Source organism: Numida meleagris, chromosome 4 (genome assembly GCF_002078875.1).
Source record: "Numida meleagris isolate 19003 breed g44 Domestic line chromosome 4, NumMel1.0, whole genome shotgun sequence".
In the NCBI taxonomy this organism is placed as follows: domain Eukaryota; kingdom Metazoa; phylum Chordata; class Aves; order Galliformes; family Numididae; genus Numida; species Numida meleagris.
The window spans coordinates 39,056,127-39,072,391 of NC_034412.1; the positions used below are offsets into that span (position 1 = coordinate 39,056,127).

Consider the following 16,265-nt stretch of genomic DNA (forward strand, 5'->3'; position numbering starts at 1 on the left):
TTCCATTCCTGGATTTATCAATCCCAGCAGCATTTCCTTTACCAAAAATTCCTCTTCCAAAATAGTCTCTCCTGACTTCTCATTCATGCCTTCCCCCTTTTGTTCATAACCTTTGTCATTTTAGTGGCTTTTTTATTTTACTGCTCCTGTTGCTCTTTCTTTTCTTGTTTCTTCTCTCCCTTAAAAAGCCAAGCCACTGAAGAAACCAATAAAAGGAAAATAAGATTTTATCCTTCAGGTCTGCACTGTAACAAGAAATTTCCATAGCTATGCACTCAAAGCAAGCTACTCACATGCATTAGCATTATTATTTCCCATTAGTGCAAATAGCTCTTGCACAAATCAATTTCTTTCAAAGATTTCAGAAGTCTTTTTTTCTCAGCAGCCCAAGTACCGGGATAGAGCTAACAGTCTTGTTTTAATGGCAGAGATCTGGCCTCATGCCCAGGAACTAATGTGAGCTGAAAATATAAAAATCTACATAAAAATGAGATTGGCAGTACTTCTTGAAATCAAGAAGCTTTTCTGAAATAAGCATCACATTTTATGATTCAAGTATCAGCTACAAACATTTGCACAGTCCTGACAAAGCAGTCAGTGGAATTTATGAGAGTTTGTGAGCTAAACTCTATTTCCTTTCCAAGCACAGTGTTTACAAGCCCGAGGATCTCTAATACATTCTCATCAGAGAGAAAAGCTAAAGCAAATTCTATAGTATTGCCACAACAGGTTTCCTTTGAGACAAAAGCAGTAAAAAGGATTTTCCAGACCCTTCAATAACACTGAAAATAAATTTTAAGTGTGACAGCTTAAAAAAAGATTGTCTTTTCATAGATGCTGTGAATGAAGAAGTATTTTTTTAATCCCTAGGTGCTATACTGCTATGATCTTTCAACTACTCATTCCCTACATCTAAAAGCATGCTTTATTTTATGTCTGGCTTTCTCAGTTGTGACTGTTGCTGGGCTCCCAACAACTCCAAACTCTTCACTACAGCAAGAGTGCCCAGCCTGGGGCAGGCTAGGTCCTGGCAGATGGAGCACCCACAGCAAGAGGGGCAGCTGTGGCAAGCGTCAACTTTTCATGATATAAGGAAAGGAAGTAGTGCAAAGAGGAGACAGGAGCAACATCAGGGACTTTCACCCCAAGACACCATGCTACGGACAAGTTGTTCACTAATTAGAAAAACCCGTTCTGAGAGAGCAGCAGATTAAGTTCTTAGTTTCCAGGTATGAAGTAACAAACAAGGGCTAAAATAAATGGTACCAATATATTTTTGGGTAAAATAACTGCAGGACTCACAGTGAGGTGACTGCTATACTTAATTTTGTCTGCATAGTCCTCTTGTCTTATGCATATCACTGTGCACAAGGAATAGGGAAATACTTCCTAAGAGCACATGCACTATTTCAAATTGAGAGCTTTGTTCATATTAAAGCATGCATTCAGAAAACATATACTTACCAGCTGCTGTTCTAAAGATGGGATGGAATCCTGATGGCCATAAATTATACTGGGATTATATTGGCTGAAGAGTACAGGATAAAAAACTTTCTTTCCTGGAAATGACAATGGGTTAATTATTTTTTTTTAAACTGTATAAAACATTTCTCACACCTACAAGATTCTCTCCAGACTGGACCAAAACCATGCAGTCACATAAGTTTTCAACTTAGCCTAAGTTCTTCGCATGGGAATGCGAATGTGAGGATATAATCAACAGAAAGAGTCAGCTCCAGAAAGCAGAGGTGCTGAGGGCAAGGAATTCAATCAAAGCGGGCGTGGGTGTGCTGTAACTTTTCAGAAGCCAACCAGCAATGGAATTTTCATACATGTCTTAATTAGTTCCTTAAGTTTTAAGAATGATTTACAGCAACTTCATTACCAATTCAAATACAAGAATACTGTAGTGAAGTGTTACACAGTGGCTACGGATCTGCTGAAAGGCAACACACTTCATGAGTAGCAGTACCTGGCTGTGTGTTCAATCTACAAGAGTTCAGGAATTCAGCTGTGAAATATATGTCCACATCGCAAAAAAAAAGAACAACGTTGCTTCCTTTCCAAACTCGAGCACCGATGTCTAATCCTTTGCCCCTGGAAAACTCTTCATTTAGTTGGATGAAAGTGAAGTTCTTGAAGTTGGTTGATCTAGGGGTAGGAAAATATTCATCAGCATACGCTCACTTCCAGCTCTTTGTGTAAGTGGGGATAGGAATCCAATATGAAACTATTAACATAGAAATCTATCATACTGGGGTTCTGAAAGCACTTCAGAATAGATGACCTCTTAAAAGTCTCGAGGAGATTTCCACTACATCTACTTTCAGAGCTTGACCTGCATACAACTATGCTAGCATTCCTGCCAGAGACATTCCTTAGGCAGACCTTACAAAAACCCCAATAAGGCTTAGCTGGACAAGAATATCTTCAGCAGGCAACTGTAAAATACCTGTGGTCATATTACCTATGGTATCTATATAAGTAATGGTCTTTTTACAGCAGAGAGATTATAACAAAGCTGATCAAAACAAGGTATTTTGGCTAGATGATCAAAAACATCTAGGTCCTGTATACTCTACTAAATTATCTGTACCTGTCTCTGGAAGTCAGCCTTCAAACTTAACAGTTGAAAAGTCACCTTCAAAAATCTGGGACTATCAGAATAACACCATTTACACCTGATACAAACAAAGAATTTTCTTCTTCGCCAGTGCAGTTGAGGATTTTTTTTTTTAAATCTAGCCTCCAATTCATGATTCAATCACTGTGTGCACTGTTCATACATCAGATATTCAGATACTTACTTGGAGGTATTTTCAAGTATAGATTTGACCTCATTCACTTGTTCTTTTCCAAAGTAAACTACTGTTAGGTGAATTCTCCCGTCCTGCTGAATGCCCGTTTCCCTAGAGAACAGAGACAGATTTATGACTTGTCCCAGAAGCTTGCTTCAGTAACCAACACTTGTTGGGCAAGACAGAGTAGGGTGGACCTTGGAAAGCATTCCCGAGGGCATAATTCACTGACAGAGATCTCTGCACTGACCAAGGGGCTCACTGCCTCTGCCAGAAGGGACTGCAGACTGACTACCTTTTAGGCAGGCTGGATAACAACTCTGAACAGTGTTTGCTATATTAACGGAACATTGTCTAAAACCCTCATCCAGACTCAAGAAGAACGATCCAGCAGGCACTAACAGTGCTACTTATAAGAACATAATAAGAGGGATTTTAAACAGGCTATGCAATCTCTACTTCTTAACATTGGGTGTTTTTTTTTTTTTTTTTTTTAATAACGGATACGTCCAAGTTCAGTTCTTTGGCATTTCACTATGGAACATTTCCTAAAGTTAAGTATCAACTGGAGATCAAGCCAAGAGCCTAAGGGTACAACTAATTTGACCTAACACTAGACATGCCACGTTTGTACAACGTTTAATCAGCAAGATTGTTTCTCTAATCAGTAGAGAGATCAGCATGATCACCTCACTGAAGGGTGATTTCTCCCATCCTAAAACAAACATCTTTCAGACGGTTAATTTAGACAAGGAGCCTATTTATAGATGGCTGCAATTAGCAAAATAAATCTCATTGCAGGAGTCAGTATCTGTTGCTAAGTCGGCCTTCTCCAGGCAGCTATTTAAAGCTACATTCCAGTTACATTTCCCCTCCAAAGATCACATCTTTGCTGAAAAAGGACTTAAAACAAACAACCCCTAACTATCCTGACGTTTGAATACATTTCCTTTCTGACTCTTATTACCTTAACATTTTCCCAAATAAAGCCTAGCAAAGTGTCCGGAAGCACTAATTCTCTATTTTCCCTAGCAATGTTCCTCTGCAACTGATGGCATGAAATTCTTACACTACCATGTAATAACATGCACCCAACAAAACAGACTTAGACACACAAGCCAGGTACTACAACCTACTCTCAGGAACCTGCTTCAGCAGGGGGGTTGGACCAGATGCTCTTCAGAGGTTCCTACCAACCCTACGATCCTGTGATATGTGAAAATCAGAATCCCCGATAACTGAAGTAAAGTTGCCTTCACTGCTAAACAGAATGCATTAAGAATTGTATGCCTTTCATTTTTCTTTAGCCTCAAAAACAATTTCTTAATCAAACAGTAAAATGCTACATACATGTAGCATGACTTTTACTGAGGGAGGTCTCAACAACTCCTGAAGTTGCATCTTACTTAGCAAGCAACATAAAGGAGAGGCAGCACTGGGATGGAGACCTACCTGAAATTCTGCATGAACTGACGAAATTTGCTGGCTCTCTTGGCCAATGGCACAATGACATTAATAAGCGTGTCGGCCATATTGACATTCTCATTTTTCACTTTCATTACAGGACCAAATGGCCGAAATAGAACAATCTTCTTGAACTGATGTTTTGTGTCCCCTTTGAAAGTCAACTCATACAACGTGCCTTTGTCTTTTTCTGTGCGGTAGATCCCTGTGTGAAGACAAGAGAGACATTTTGGAGTAAGACTCAGCTCTAGCACAGGGAAAAAGGATACAACCTTAATGGGCTACATCTAAGCTGAAAAAGCTGCAGAGGCATAAGATATTTGCTATTAAACCAGTATGTGACTCAGCATCATTTGGAAGAGGGGTTCCATCAGGGATTGGGCTGTAGGAGTTACTCAGTATTGTAACAGGTGCACACTTGGCTGAGTTACGGCCCCCTTAGGGTAGGATAAGGACGAAACTCTCCTATTCCTCAACTCTCAGACTTTTTTTTTTTCCCCCTTGTGGCAATGATGCCCACTCCTGGGCAATGGTCTGCCAGGATGACACTGTGGCATTTGCCACAAAGTAGAACCTGGACAAATCCTTCAGACTGCACCAGACAGCTTCTAAGGATATTTAATTCATACGAAGTATCCAAGGACTGTTACCTTGAACAGACTGCATTATGTCCATTCCTCCCATGGGCCACCCTCTCTGCCCCCGTGATGCTGCCCCAGCACGGCTGTGTAAGGAAACAACCACCAACAACGTGGCTTAGGCACTGCATTAGAGCAGGCACTGTTAAGTAAAGGCTGCATAGGCATTTCTTGACACGATTTCTACGGTAGGTAGAGAGTATTTTTGGATGTGTTTATTTACTATATGGAATGAACTTTCAACATCTCCCATGGGTGAAATTGGTCCCATGCTGAGCACTGGCATGAAAGGTAAAAGTAACAGTCACACCCTACCAAAACAGTATTCTGGTATGTTAAATGTGACATAGATGGCCAAAAGCCTACAGCTGTTATCCATTCAAAATGACGCTTCCGGCCCTGCAGCGCATACTCAAGAGCTTTTTCTTAGCCGTATCCACTACAATGAAGAAGAACTAGCATTTAATTTTTCCTAACTCCTTAAGCCCACTGTTAATGTCTCAGCTACTCCATCAGCAGAGGAGTGTAATTCCACTGCTCTCCATCCCTTTCAGAAACTCAAGCATTAAGAAAAACATGCCTGGAAGAAAACTTCTCAGGTTGACTTTTTTCTTTTTTTTTTTCTTCCTTGCCTGGTTATGAACAACAGTTTCACATTCCGTATTGAAAGATTCTTTGAATGGCCAAGTGACATAAGCTCTTCATTTTGTGTTGGAGGTCTTCGATTGGTATGGCAAGAACATCCAAAAAATTCATAAGCAGCGATTTTATCTGGCAAGAGTTCTGTGCACTGTTTCATCTTCTCTGCCATTGCCTAAGTGTCCTATTCTTAACGAGCACTTCAGCTGCTTAATACTATATGCAAAAAATGTACTGACTTGTTATTTCCTTCATGTTTTATTTTTAATATCAGGTTACCTAACAAATACTCCATTCCTCCAGCATCACACAGGACTCCAATGAGGCAGAAGATCCATCTTAATACTTCTGCCAATCTTTTAAACTGTGCTCTTAATTCTCCCTAGCTTTTTCTATCAGCCCAAGGTACAAGCCATAAACGGTCATTACTCAACTTGAACCTGCACTGGAGATCATCTGAATGGTGATCCAACTGTTCCTGCATTTCCTCTTTCTGATGGTCAGAAAATGGAAATCTAGGCCTTTGAATTCTTCTCACTCACTATTACATAAAGCTTCCTGATAATCCAAGTGTACTGCTGGGTATACTTTTTTTTTTTAAAAAAAAAAAACAACCACAGGACATGCCAAGGTAGTTTGTTTCGTGGAAGTATAACAGAGCCTTCTGACATTAAGCTAAACAAAAAAAACTAAATAAGTCTGATACACATTTTCTCTGGAGATAAATAGATCGGAATGTTTCATTTTTGACTTAGTGAACCAACATTTTTCATAACAAAGATCTAATTAACAAATTTAATAACACCTACAAGGTGACATCTATAACTTCTCTACATCCTCTCCTACTGCAGCCAAGAAACAGTGTGCCCGTAAATACCACTTCCCCAGAGGTACATACTGTATTTGTCAAATTGGGGAAGCTTCGTCAAATAAACAAGAGGCTCCTTTAAGGAGAGTGCACATGGTGTCTCAACAGGTCCCTACCCAATGCTATACACACATCAACAGAGGCTTTTTCTAGCACCACAGCTCTGTTCAAGACTTGTAGCACAGCTGAAAACAAGCAGCCCAGGCAAAGGCAAAGTCCTCTTGTGCACAGTGGTAATCCAGGAATTTATAATTCTAACATTTTCTTTAAGGGAACTGAATGCAAGCTTAACACAGGTAATTTAAGTAGTGTAAGTGTGCATTGAGCATAACCATCTGGTTGTTTTTGCATTGTTTGTTGTTGTTTTTTTAAACAAAAAAACTTCTGCCAGTTTAGGTGCTTACGTAACTTTTTCTAAAAAAAGGGAGCAATGTGATTTGCCCAAGGTCAGGCAGCAAGCCTTGGAAATGAGCCTAATGTCTTGAGTCATGGTGGGGACTCACAGCAGAACATCCTGCCTTCCACATGATTGTTAGTTGTTTTTTTCCCCCCATTTCCAAAGGTTTTGCATCACTTGTGCTATTAGGACTTTCCATATGACTTAAAGACGCAAACAGTCTCAATTTTAAGTGATGAGGATGGGGAAAAAATGTCTTAGAAAACCAAAAAAGAAAAACCTTTCCTAAAAAGGTTGTGAAAATGTTCACTATGGGTAAAGGAAGGTCAATTAACCACCTATGGCTTACACCACAGCAGCTGTGTCTCAGAATTTGCACCGCTCCTTACAGAGGTGGGAAGGAAAGCCAAAGCCTTTGAAAACCCCATACAAATAGGTTAAGTGAACAGCAGCTGCGGATCAGAGAGACTAGCGCTAACATGAAGCAAAAAGGACAAGTGAGCAGCAAAAAATGACCTAGGCTGAAGGACTGACTAAAGAGCAGTAAGTGTTCAGTATTTGGGACAGCGATTCCTATGGCACTCTGAAGAAATGGAACTATCTGATCTCTATTCATTAGGGCAGGCAAGCAAGCTGCAGAGATCTACATGATCTGTGAGAACTAGTAAACAGCCATGCAACAGGATCAAAATGCTGTTTAGTAGATGTTAATTTTAGCCTCGGTTCCACTGAGATGATAGACTTCAGGTTCTCCACTGTCAACAGAAACATTCCCTGGATGCAATATCGGTGGTAGATGGATGGGTGGATTAGATGATCTTAGATGGGAAAAGACCTCTAAATGATTCCATGACTATATGCAAGCCCGCTACTGATCTTCTGTTGGACACTACAGGAATCACTTTTAGCATTTGTCAGCATTCACCATTCCCTTTACCACTCAGTATTACAGTGGTCTTCCCACTTCACATAGTAAGAAAAAAGTTTTTAAGGAAAGGCTCTATCCTTTCTCCCAGTAAGTTTCCAGGGTAAAACTGCACTGGGTAGCCCATCACCGATACTCATCAACTTGAGAAAGCAGAGCCACTCCTTTTTATTTGTCTCACATCCTATTTAAAACGCCAATTATTAGATAGCCACATACTTTAGGCAGAAAAACTTATGGTACAACCTATGCGACAGTACCATAACAGCATTTTTGGAGAAAAACAAGAGACCTTTTGTAAGTGCTCCGTTGGTAACACTGCTCAGTGTTTGAGTGTGTGCAAATCATTACTTCCACCTTTGAGAAAATGACAGGACTTCCCAATCTGTTCAGCTGTGCTGCAGCCTACATGAATTAATGATCAAACCTGCTACTTTGCCCACTAAGCAATAGGCTTACAATAGGAAATGTAACAGTTCTTTGCCTGCTTATAATATATAGACATTTCTGATCTTTTCCACGCTGTTTCTTAGTAACTCCTTGAGGCTGAAATCCAGTGAACTTGGAATATAAAGTGGGACAAACAAGGGGGCCAAGGGCAAGATTACAGCAGTTGAACGGCCCAAGTGTCTCTCCATAAACAGAGCAGCAAGAGCAGAGCAGCAGCCAGATGGATACGTTTCAGGCTCCGAGGAAGGTGTTCTTCTCTCAGTTCTGAGTAGAAAAAAATGGAAAATTCCACCATGTGTCAGCTATTACTCTTGGAAGGAGAGCTGTCTGAGAAGCATACCCAAATTTCACGTTAACAGCAAATCTGTCTAGGAGGAGTTTAGCTCAGATGTAAGGTGGAAGGGTCACAGTCTAATTCCTGTGCACAAGTGGTTCTGTCTATAAACTGCAGAGGATGCAACACTTTAAGAGATCATAGTCACAGAGACAAAGCACTTTTCATTAAGTATAAGTACTTGAAGAAACACCTTCTTTCTGCACACCACCATCTTCTGCTATACATTAGCAATGGCCTAGTACTGAAAAACTGATGGCAGGGAACAGACTTGAGCTACAAGAATAAAGACATTCATGCAAGAGGCCCAAACAAATCAGATTTTCTTGCTTCACTTAATATGCTAGCTGTGCTAAATTGCACGATTAGCAACACACCTGAGTAAACAGGACTCAAGCAGGTGTCAAAGGTTGTTGATATGACTAAAAACAAAGACAAGTGTCACATCAACAGCAGCAGTTCAAGGTCAGAGACAAGTTCAAAACCTGATTACCCGATTTTTTTGTTTCATCCCTCTTACCTGCCCAGCCTTAAGACAAAGGCAGTAACAGCATGTTCTATATAAGGGATGCACACAGCTTGCGTGTGCTGTTATTTCTTAAACTGCTAGATGATATAAAGCTCATAGGGTTAAGTTTTATTACTTTCAATGCAGAGGTTGGTCACCTCTCCCAGAAAGCCTGAGTTGCCCCAGGCAGCTCTAGAAAAAGGAACCAGTCTGCTTTACCAGCCAGCTAACACTACCAATGCATGCTGCAGCATGCATCCTCCTCTCCACGTGCCTTGGCACACACCAGTTTCTGCCTTGGTCCACTGGTCACCAGGCAAAATCCTTGACTGTGCATAAAAAACATGCTCTAACAGAAGGAATAACTTCATTGGAACGTGAAGCAATGTACATGGCAAGCAACGTACAAGAAGTGTGTTTTTAAATAAGCAAGCAGAAGGAAGCAAATTGCAAGTGCATAGCTTCAGTCAAGTAGACAAGCACTTCCCAGCTCTCTGCCCATGCCCTGCTCCCTGGTGTTCAGTAAAATAAAGACATAAAAGGCAAGCACCTTACCAAAATGCCTCCTAAGTCTGCAGTAAAAACACTTCAAGATCAGGAAAATAATTTTCCGCTCTTATATAAATTCAGGGAGGTCAGCTGTGGATTAAATCTCAGACAACACTACTGAACAACAAAACAGGTAGTGGGCCAGCTTCTACAAAGAGAAACCAGAACACCATATTACAAATTAAAATGTAGCTTTCTTAGTCAATAATAAATAATCATGAGCCCTCAGAAACAAGGCCCGTGAAATCTTATCCTATATGTTTCCGCTGCACAATTCCCTGCCCTTTTAACTCAGAGCAACCACACTGTTTGGATTTGAATTGGAGCTGTCAACCTTAATACTGGTAACGGAAAGCTGGGATTGCAGCCCGGTCATTTATTCCTTGCTCTGTCAGTTCTGAAGCAGCCACATGACTAGGGAACTGTAAACACACTGCTGGTCACTATGACAGACTGACAGGTTTCACTGTCACAAAGTCCTGCTCCCCAGACAAGCTGTCATCCTACAGTTGTGTCCAAGACAGCCTCAGTGGGTCACAGCACTAAGACTGTCCCATACATCTGTGCTGTAACGTTATCCCATCCCCCTCAGTAAGGCAGTCATGCTGAACGAGCTCACCAGCTCTGTACGTGGACTCTAGCCTGCTGTCTGCATACAAACCTTCAATGAAGTCAGAAGTTGTGTATTTGCGGTGCTTTGTATTGCCATCCCGCTCCAGATTGTTCAAATTCCCAACAGCTAACTCGATAACCTCTACCAGCTCATCTCGCTTATCCTTCCTCACAGGTTTCTCTTCTGGGTGGCGTGTCAGCCCTGTCTCCAGCTGGTACACCTTCTGCAGGGTAAAGCTCTCAAAGGGTACAGCTGCATACTCTGTGGACAGCTTAACACCACTGTGCACCTCTGCTTTGTCTATTTGGGCACGGAGGAAAGCCAGCAGATTAGCCTGGGCCTTCTCTGGGTTACTGTGGTCAAGCCGAATGTCCAGAGGGTGTGGGTTTTGGTCCTGCATGCTTTTAAGCTGCTCGCTCTTGCCCTGGAGCTCAGCCTTCAGCTGGGCTATTTGTTTCTTCAAGCTGATGATGTAGTTGCGGTGCTGCTCTTCTCGCTCCTGCAGAATAGCTTCATATCCCTCCTTGGCGGTTGGACTGTGCACCCTGGGCAATGCGAGCTGCTCGGTGTCACCCTTGGGTGTGCAAGCCAGCATATAAACAATGGACACAGAGCAACAGGCCACTACCAGCAGGCCTACAAGTCGAGGGAGAAATAAAAGAAATCCTCGTCGGAGCATCATCTCTCAAAAAGCAGAGTCTAACCCAATGAGTGTAACAGTTCTTACATCCATGCAGTGCCACAGAGGCCCCTGGACTTGGAGTACTTTTACACAGATGCATGTATGTACAGCAACTGGTTTCACAGCTCTCTTAAAACGTGTGCTCTGCCCACGTATTGGACTCTCTGGTGTTTACTCAGCAGGACCAAAAGAGAAACAGCAAAGCAGACAGGACACCTCCTAATCCTCATGGCAACACCTACACTGCTGCAGTGTGATCAGCTGGTGGCTGATGGAGCCTGAGGACCTGCAAAACAAATAACAAGGACAGTCATTCAGGCACATCAAAATTTAGTCATTCAGTTCAAATGCTTGAGAACATTCTAATAATTTACTGTCATCCCTCAGCCACTCTGGCAGCTCTCAGAGTCACGAACCATTTGTGCTAAGACTCAGAAGGTGCTTAGACCATTACACAGGCAATCGTGTGTGCACAAACACAGCTTTCAACAACATGACTACAATAATTGCCAACCAGAAAGTAGTCCAGGCCTCCAACTCTGTCATGCCTTAGAATTACTAGGAAGTCATTATCTGTTACCATTACTTTCCAGTCAGATGTTGAAGTGCTCAGCTCACCTGAGCAATGCTGGCCCTCCAAGTTCTCAAATCCTGGAGCACTCAAATTTTGAAGGCATTTGGTCCCATAGTTGAGACATACATTTCAGCTTCCAGGGACATATTTTCCAAAACACCAGGTTGAAAATGTCATCCTGTTCTAATATATGAAGCCTCATCTGGAGAGTAATTTGAGACCCAAGAAACTAGAAGACCAACTGCTGAAACTAAGACTCAGTTGGACACAATCTACCAGATGCTCCCATAAAACACAAAGAACTAGGGAGAGGGTTTTTCAGGAGCATTCAGATTAAGTCTTACCCAAAATCAGGAGTTTTGTTACCATCTAGAAGGCTATCATCACTGCACACCACCCCCACTTTTTAAGGTACTCTTCCATTACTCTTAACATGGAATAAGTCTTGCAACAATGCCAAGCGCTATTGTGTTTTCCACATGTGCTCTCTGCCCAGGAGCAAAGACCACAGAGAAGGTTTAAGGGAAAACCAGCACAGGCATTTTTTAAGCCTAAGGGAAGCTAAAACTCAAAATTATTTGTTACTAAGACGTCCTTCAGTATAGTTAAGTCAGGAAAGAAAAATTAAATGACTGAACATCAGTATTGATCTAGCTATAAACTACATTAAAACAGTTAGGCTGACAACACTACCGCTAGAATTTTAAAAAACCCTCAGTTATGGCACAAATCCACATCCATGAAAGCAACTTCACCATTTGTTCGGCTGACAGACTTAGGCCAAGACTGAGTAACATCCTAAATCACACTGTGACACTGCATTGTCAGACCTGAACACAAGTTAACCCCTAGACAGTCTCCCTTTGGATGCAGACATGACATTATCACACAGGTTTTTCTAACAGATTTGTAGTTCCGTTAGTCATGCATCCTTCCTGACAGACTCTTAAGTAAAAACAGTTTACTTAAGAAAAAAATGTGCTTTTCAGAGTTAATTCTAGTCTTGAGCCAAAAAGTCTTCTGTAAGGCTTGATCAACTTCTACATGAATTCCCCCCCCCACCCCACACCAGTGTCTTGCTGGACTATTACTCTCTATGCAGGAATTATCCAGGGATATTCCTGATCATTTAACTATTATCAATATTTTAGCAGTCTGCAGAGTTGCTAGAAAGAAAAAAAAGAAGGAATTGAGGGGGCTAGAGTGAGCTATAAAAATACTACCATGTTTTTCTCAAAGTAACGCTGAATAGCTATTTAGTATTTACAAGACTCTCCAGAAAACGTCAGTGTTTTCAAAGGAAGAATCAATGATGTTGAAGAAAATACTTAAGCAGGAGGAAAAAGGATAGGATGATGCTGGCATCCTTACCTTTTTGCAGTGATCTTCTCTTTGGCACATCTTGGTCTGCTGCAGCTATTTCTCAGCTTGCCACAGTCATCACTTGTTTATCTCCCTTCTTACGTCCTTCCCAGAAAACACACGCTCTATAAAAAGCACTGTCAGCCTCACAACACCTCTTCATCGCTTTCACATTTGCCAGCTGCCTACATCTTCAGTCTCTCTCCTGTGTGGTGAAAGGCTGTAGTGGAGACGCTTCCTATGGATGCGTTATAAAAGTTGGCTTCCTGCAATGCAAAGGAGCTTGTCAAAGCTGGGCATTTCTAACTGTACAACAGATCTGGCTAGAGGACTGCAAGAAGGTAGTGAGACAGAGTCAGGAAGTGGTAAGATGTAGTACATAAAACACTGCTGTGCTTGTAAGCTTCACTTCGCACAATTAGTCCATTGACAGAATTGGCAGAAGCTGAACATCACTGAAAGGATTAGTTGTGCTAACATGGTATAAACTGAAACTACATCTCAATGCCTTAGATAAACAGACAATTTCTATAAGCAGAATCAGATTCAGGTTTTGAGTAAAGAGCTCTTCAAGCATTGACCTTAAAATATACATGCATATATAGCTATATTTGCTCAAAAATACTGGGTCTCTCGAGGAATACTCCTTTTCCTTTCCAGTTTTCTAGTTCGCAACCTCACTTGTCAAAAAAGCCTCTGAAAACACATTTCAGGACAATAAATTAACTGAGCTGCTCCATGCTTTGAAACAGCAGTCTCATAACAAGAAATTCAAGCCACGAGGATTTCACCATCAGAATCAGAGGCATCCTGACAACAAGCACTTGCTATTTGCCCTCTACTGTGAGAGCTCTCTTTTTAAGTTGGACTGGTGGCTTCGGTGACCCCACCTTGTGGGCGGTGTTTGACACTGAAATATAGAGACGCTACTGTACCGCTGTCTCTCGGACATGCTTGTGAAAGCAGTTCTCATCCGTACCACTGCCAAAGAAAAGTAAGCCAATACCAGAAACGGTCATGGCTACAACATCTCAGCTGCATAGACGGTACCAGGAAGATAAGGATAGCAACTCCTAACAACTGTTCAGTTGATTTCACCAGACCTGCAGTTTCACACTGAGGGCCTGAGGTAAAGCAGAGACAAAATGAAGTGCTGGATTTTTCCAGGAACTGACAATAATGCCTCTGTATTTTACAGCAGTCAGCTGCATCGAGTAGTATTAAGCTTTAAAGGAGCTTTAACGAATACCAGCAGTTAGTCCAATAGCCAAGGAAAAGAACATAAGTTCTAAAAAAGCCTCTGTTTGCAAAGACATCTTCAACCTCAGCTCAACCTGCTAGCCCAGCCAGAGGTCAGCCCAGCTCACAGAGGTGCTTCTCAGATGTTTTCAGAGAGTCTGGGCCCAAAAATTATCTAAACTAAGCAGCAGGTTCTGTTACTGCTGTGGAAACTGCTCTGTACAACCGAGTGCTGGCCTCAGCCATAGGGAGTGGCAAAACTTAGGAAAGTTGGTTCGAAATTTTGGATGGCATGCACTCAGTTACTCACTGCTGTTACTCACCAGTATTCTGATTTTTAAGGGATTGTAGAGGTACAAAAAAATTTCTCTGCTCTGAAAGGAGCATGTCTCATGCCACAAGTTCTGGCTCTCAAAAATCCAAGTGTGACTTAATGCAGAAAGGAAACTCAAAACAATGTAAGCCATCTATCTTTACGTACACTTCTCCCCTCTGAGCTCTACACTCTCCTTACTCATTATGCTGAGGACTGAAATGGACGGCAGAACAGTCCTATCTGCACAGTCAGCAGTCTCTCAGCATATATGGCACTTGGCATTTGCCCGTAACTCCTTATCTTCACATACTTTCTGCCACAGTTCCTTATCACAGGTGTAACTGAGACAGGCAACTGCCATTTTAGATTTTAAACTTTCTAAAATTCTTTTTTAAAGATACGTTGAATGGCAGAAGCTGCAATTAGTTTTCATGGAGGCGTTCGAGATGCCTTCACTAAACAGCAGCACACATTATTAGAATCATATTAACCATCAAAATGAGCTGCAGGGAGAAGGAAACAGATGTTTCACCCAGACTAAGTGCCTTACAAAAAAACAAAAATACTGCAGCCACTTGGGATTTGCCTTGAGCTTTTGAATTGCAAGGACTGCATATAACATTGAACAAATTACTCTATTTTAAATGTTAGGATAAAGAAAAAGCCCTTACCCCCCAGTCCTCTCATCACCATGGAACACATCTCAAGGATCAAAATCCAGTCTGACAAATGTTTACAATGCAAGTGGAGGGAACGCAAAAATAAATTATTTCAAGGCTACATCATGATTTCTAACTGAGTTTTAGCCCAGGGCATCCCATCTTTATTATCTGTCCAGTGTTAAATGACACAAAAAGCCAAACAAAGAGCCTGTCAGATAAACTGACTGGATGTACTTTCATAATCTTTCCGCATTGTTTGCTGTTAAAAAGACACTCATGCATCCAAAAGAAAACTGGGTCCAGAATCAGAATGCTAAATTAAAACGTTACATTTTGATTTTAAATTTTTATTTTTGATAAAACACATTCAGCCAGTTGAACAAGAGCCAGCAGCATACCCAGGTGGCCAAGACCACCAATGGCATCCTGGCTTGTAACAGAAATGGTGTCATCAGTAGAACCAGAGAGGTGACTGTCCCCCTGTACTAAGCACTGGTGAGGCTACACCTAAAATACTACATTCAGTGTTGGGCCCCTCTCTACAAGAAAGAGATGGAGGCTCAGGAGCATGTCCAGGAGGACAGCAAAGCTGGTGAGGGGTCTGCAGCACAGGCCTTATGAGGAGCAGCTGAGGGAGCTGCGACTGTTTAGTCTGAAACAAGGGGAGGCTCAGGGGTGACCTTATCACTTTCTACAACTACCTGACAGGAGCTTCTATTGAGGTGGGGTCAGCCTCTTCTCCCACATAACTAGTAATAGAACTAGAGAGAGTGGCCTCAAGTCGCACCAGGGAGATTCAGGTTGGATATTTCGAAAAAGTTTCTCCCTCAGAAAGTGTGGTGAGGCATTGGAACAGGCTGCCCAGGGAGGTGGTGGAGTCGCTGTCCCTGGAGATGTTCAAGAAACATGTGGATGTGGCACTGAGTGACATGGTTTAGCAGATATGGTGGTGAAGGCTTGATGGTTGGACTAGAAGCTCTAAGTGGTCTTTCCCAACCTTAATGATACTATGAAATGCAAATCGTACTTGAAGACAGTACATAACTGATTGTAAAAACATTTCTTAACCTGACGAGCCCTCTGGGACGATCACACATGCATTACCACCTGTAATCTCAAAGTCTCTAACCCCGCTCACAGGAAGGCAATTGAACTGCTCCCCCCTATAATTAGTCATTACAATCTGATTATCTTGCAAAGCAGTTCCAGTAACTATTACATGCAGTCTTGAACCAAGAAGTCCTCAA

General features: G+C 41.7%; 1 protein-coding gene across 28 annotated transcripts in view; it reads right to left on the bottom strand.

Moving 5' to 3' along the window:
* The window catches only part of CSGALNACT1 (chondroitin sulfate N-acetylgalactosaminyltransferase 1), a 46,125-nt gene that overhangs the window by 2,798 nt on the left and 27,062 nt on the right, over window positions 1-16,265 (bottom strand). For all 28 annotated transcript variants that reach the window (XM_021394260.1, XM_021394272.1, XM_021394280.1 and 25 more), the window contains 6 exons: window positions 12,811-13,067; window positions 10,232-11,151; window positions 4,251-4,467; window positions 2,808-2,909; window positions 1,973-2,151; window positions 1,465-1,559 (listed from right to left, as the gene is read on the bottom strand). In XM_021394260.1, coding sequence (XP_021249935.1) covers window positions 1,465-1,559; window positions 1,973-2,151; window positions 2,808-2,909; window positions 4,251-4,467; window positions 10,232-10,865 — 1,227 coding nt within the window. In that variant the 5' untranslated portion in view covers window positions 10,866-11,151; window positions 12,811-13,067. The remainder of the gene's footprint in view (window positions 1-1,464; window positions 1,560-1,972; window positions 2,152-2,807; window positions 2,910-4,250; window positions 4,468-10,231; window positions 11,152-12,810; window positions 13,068-16,265) is intronic.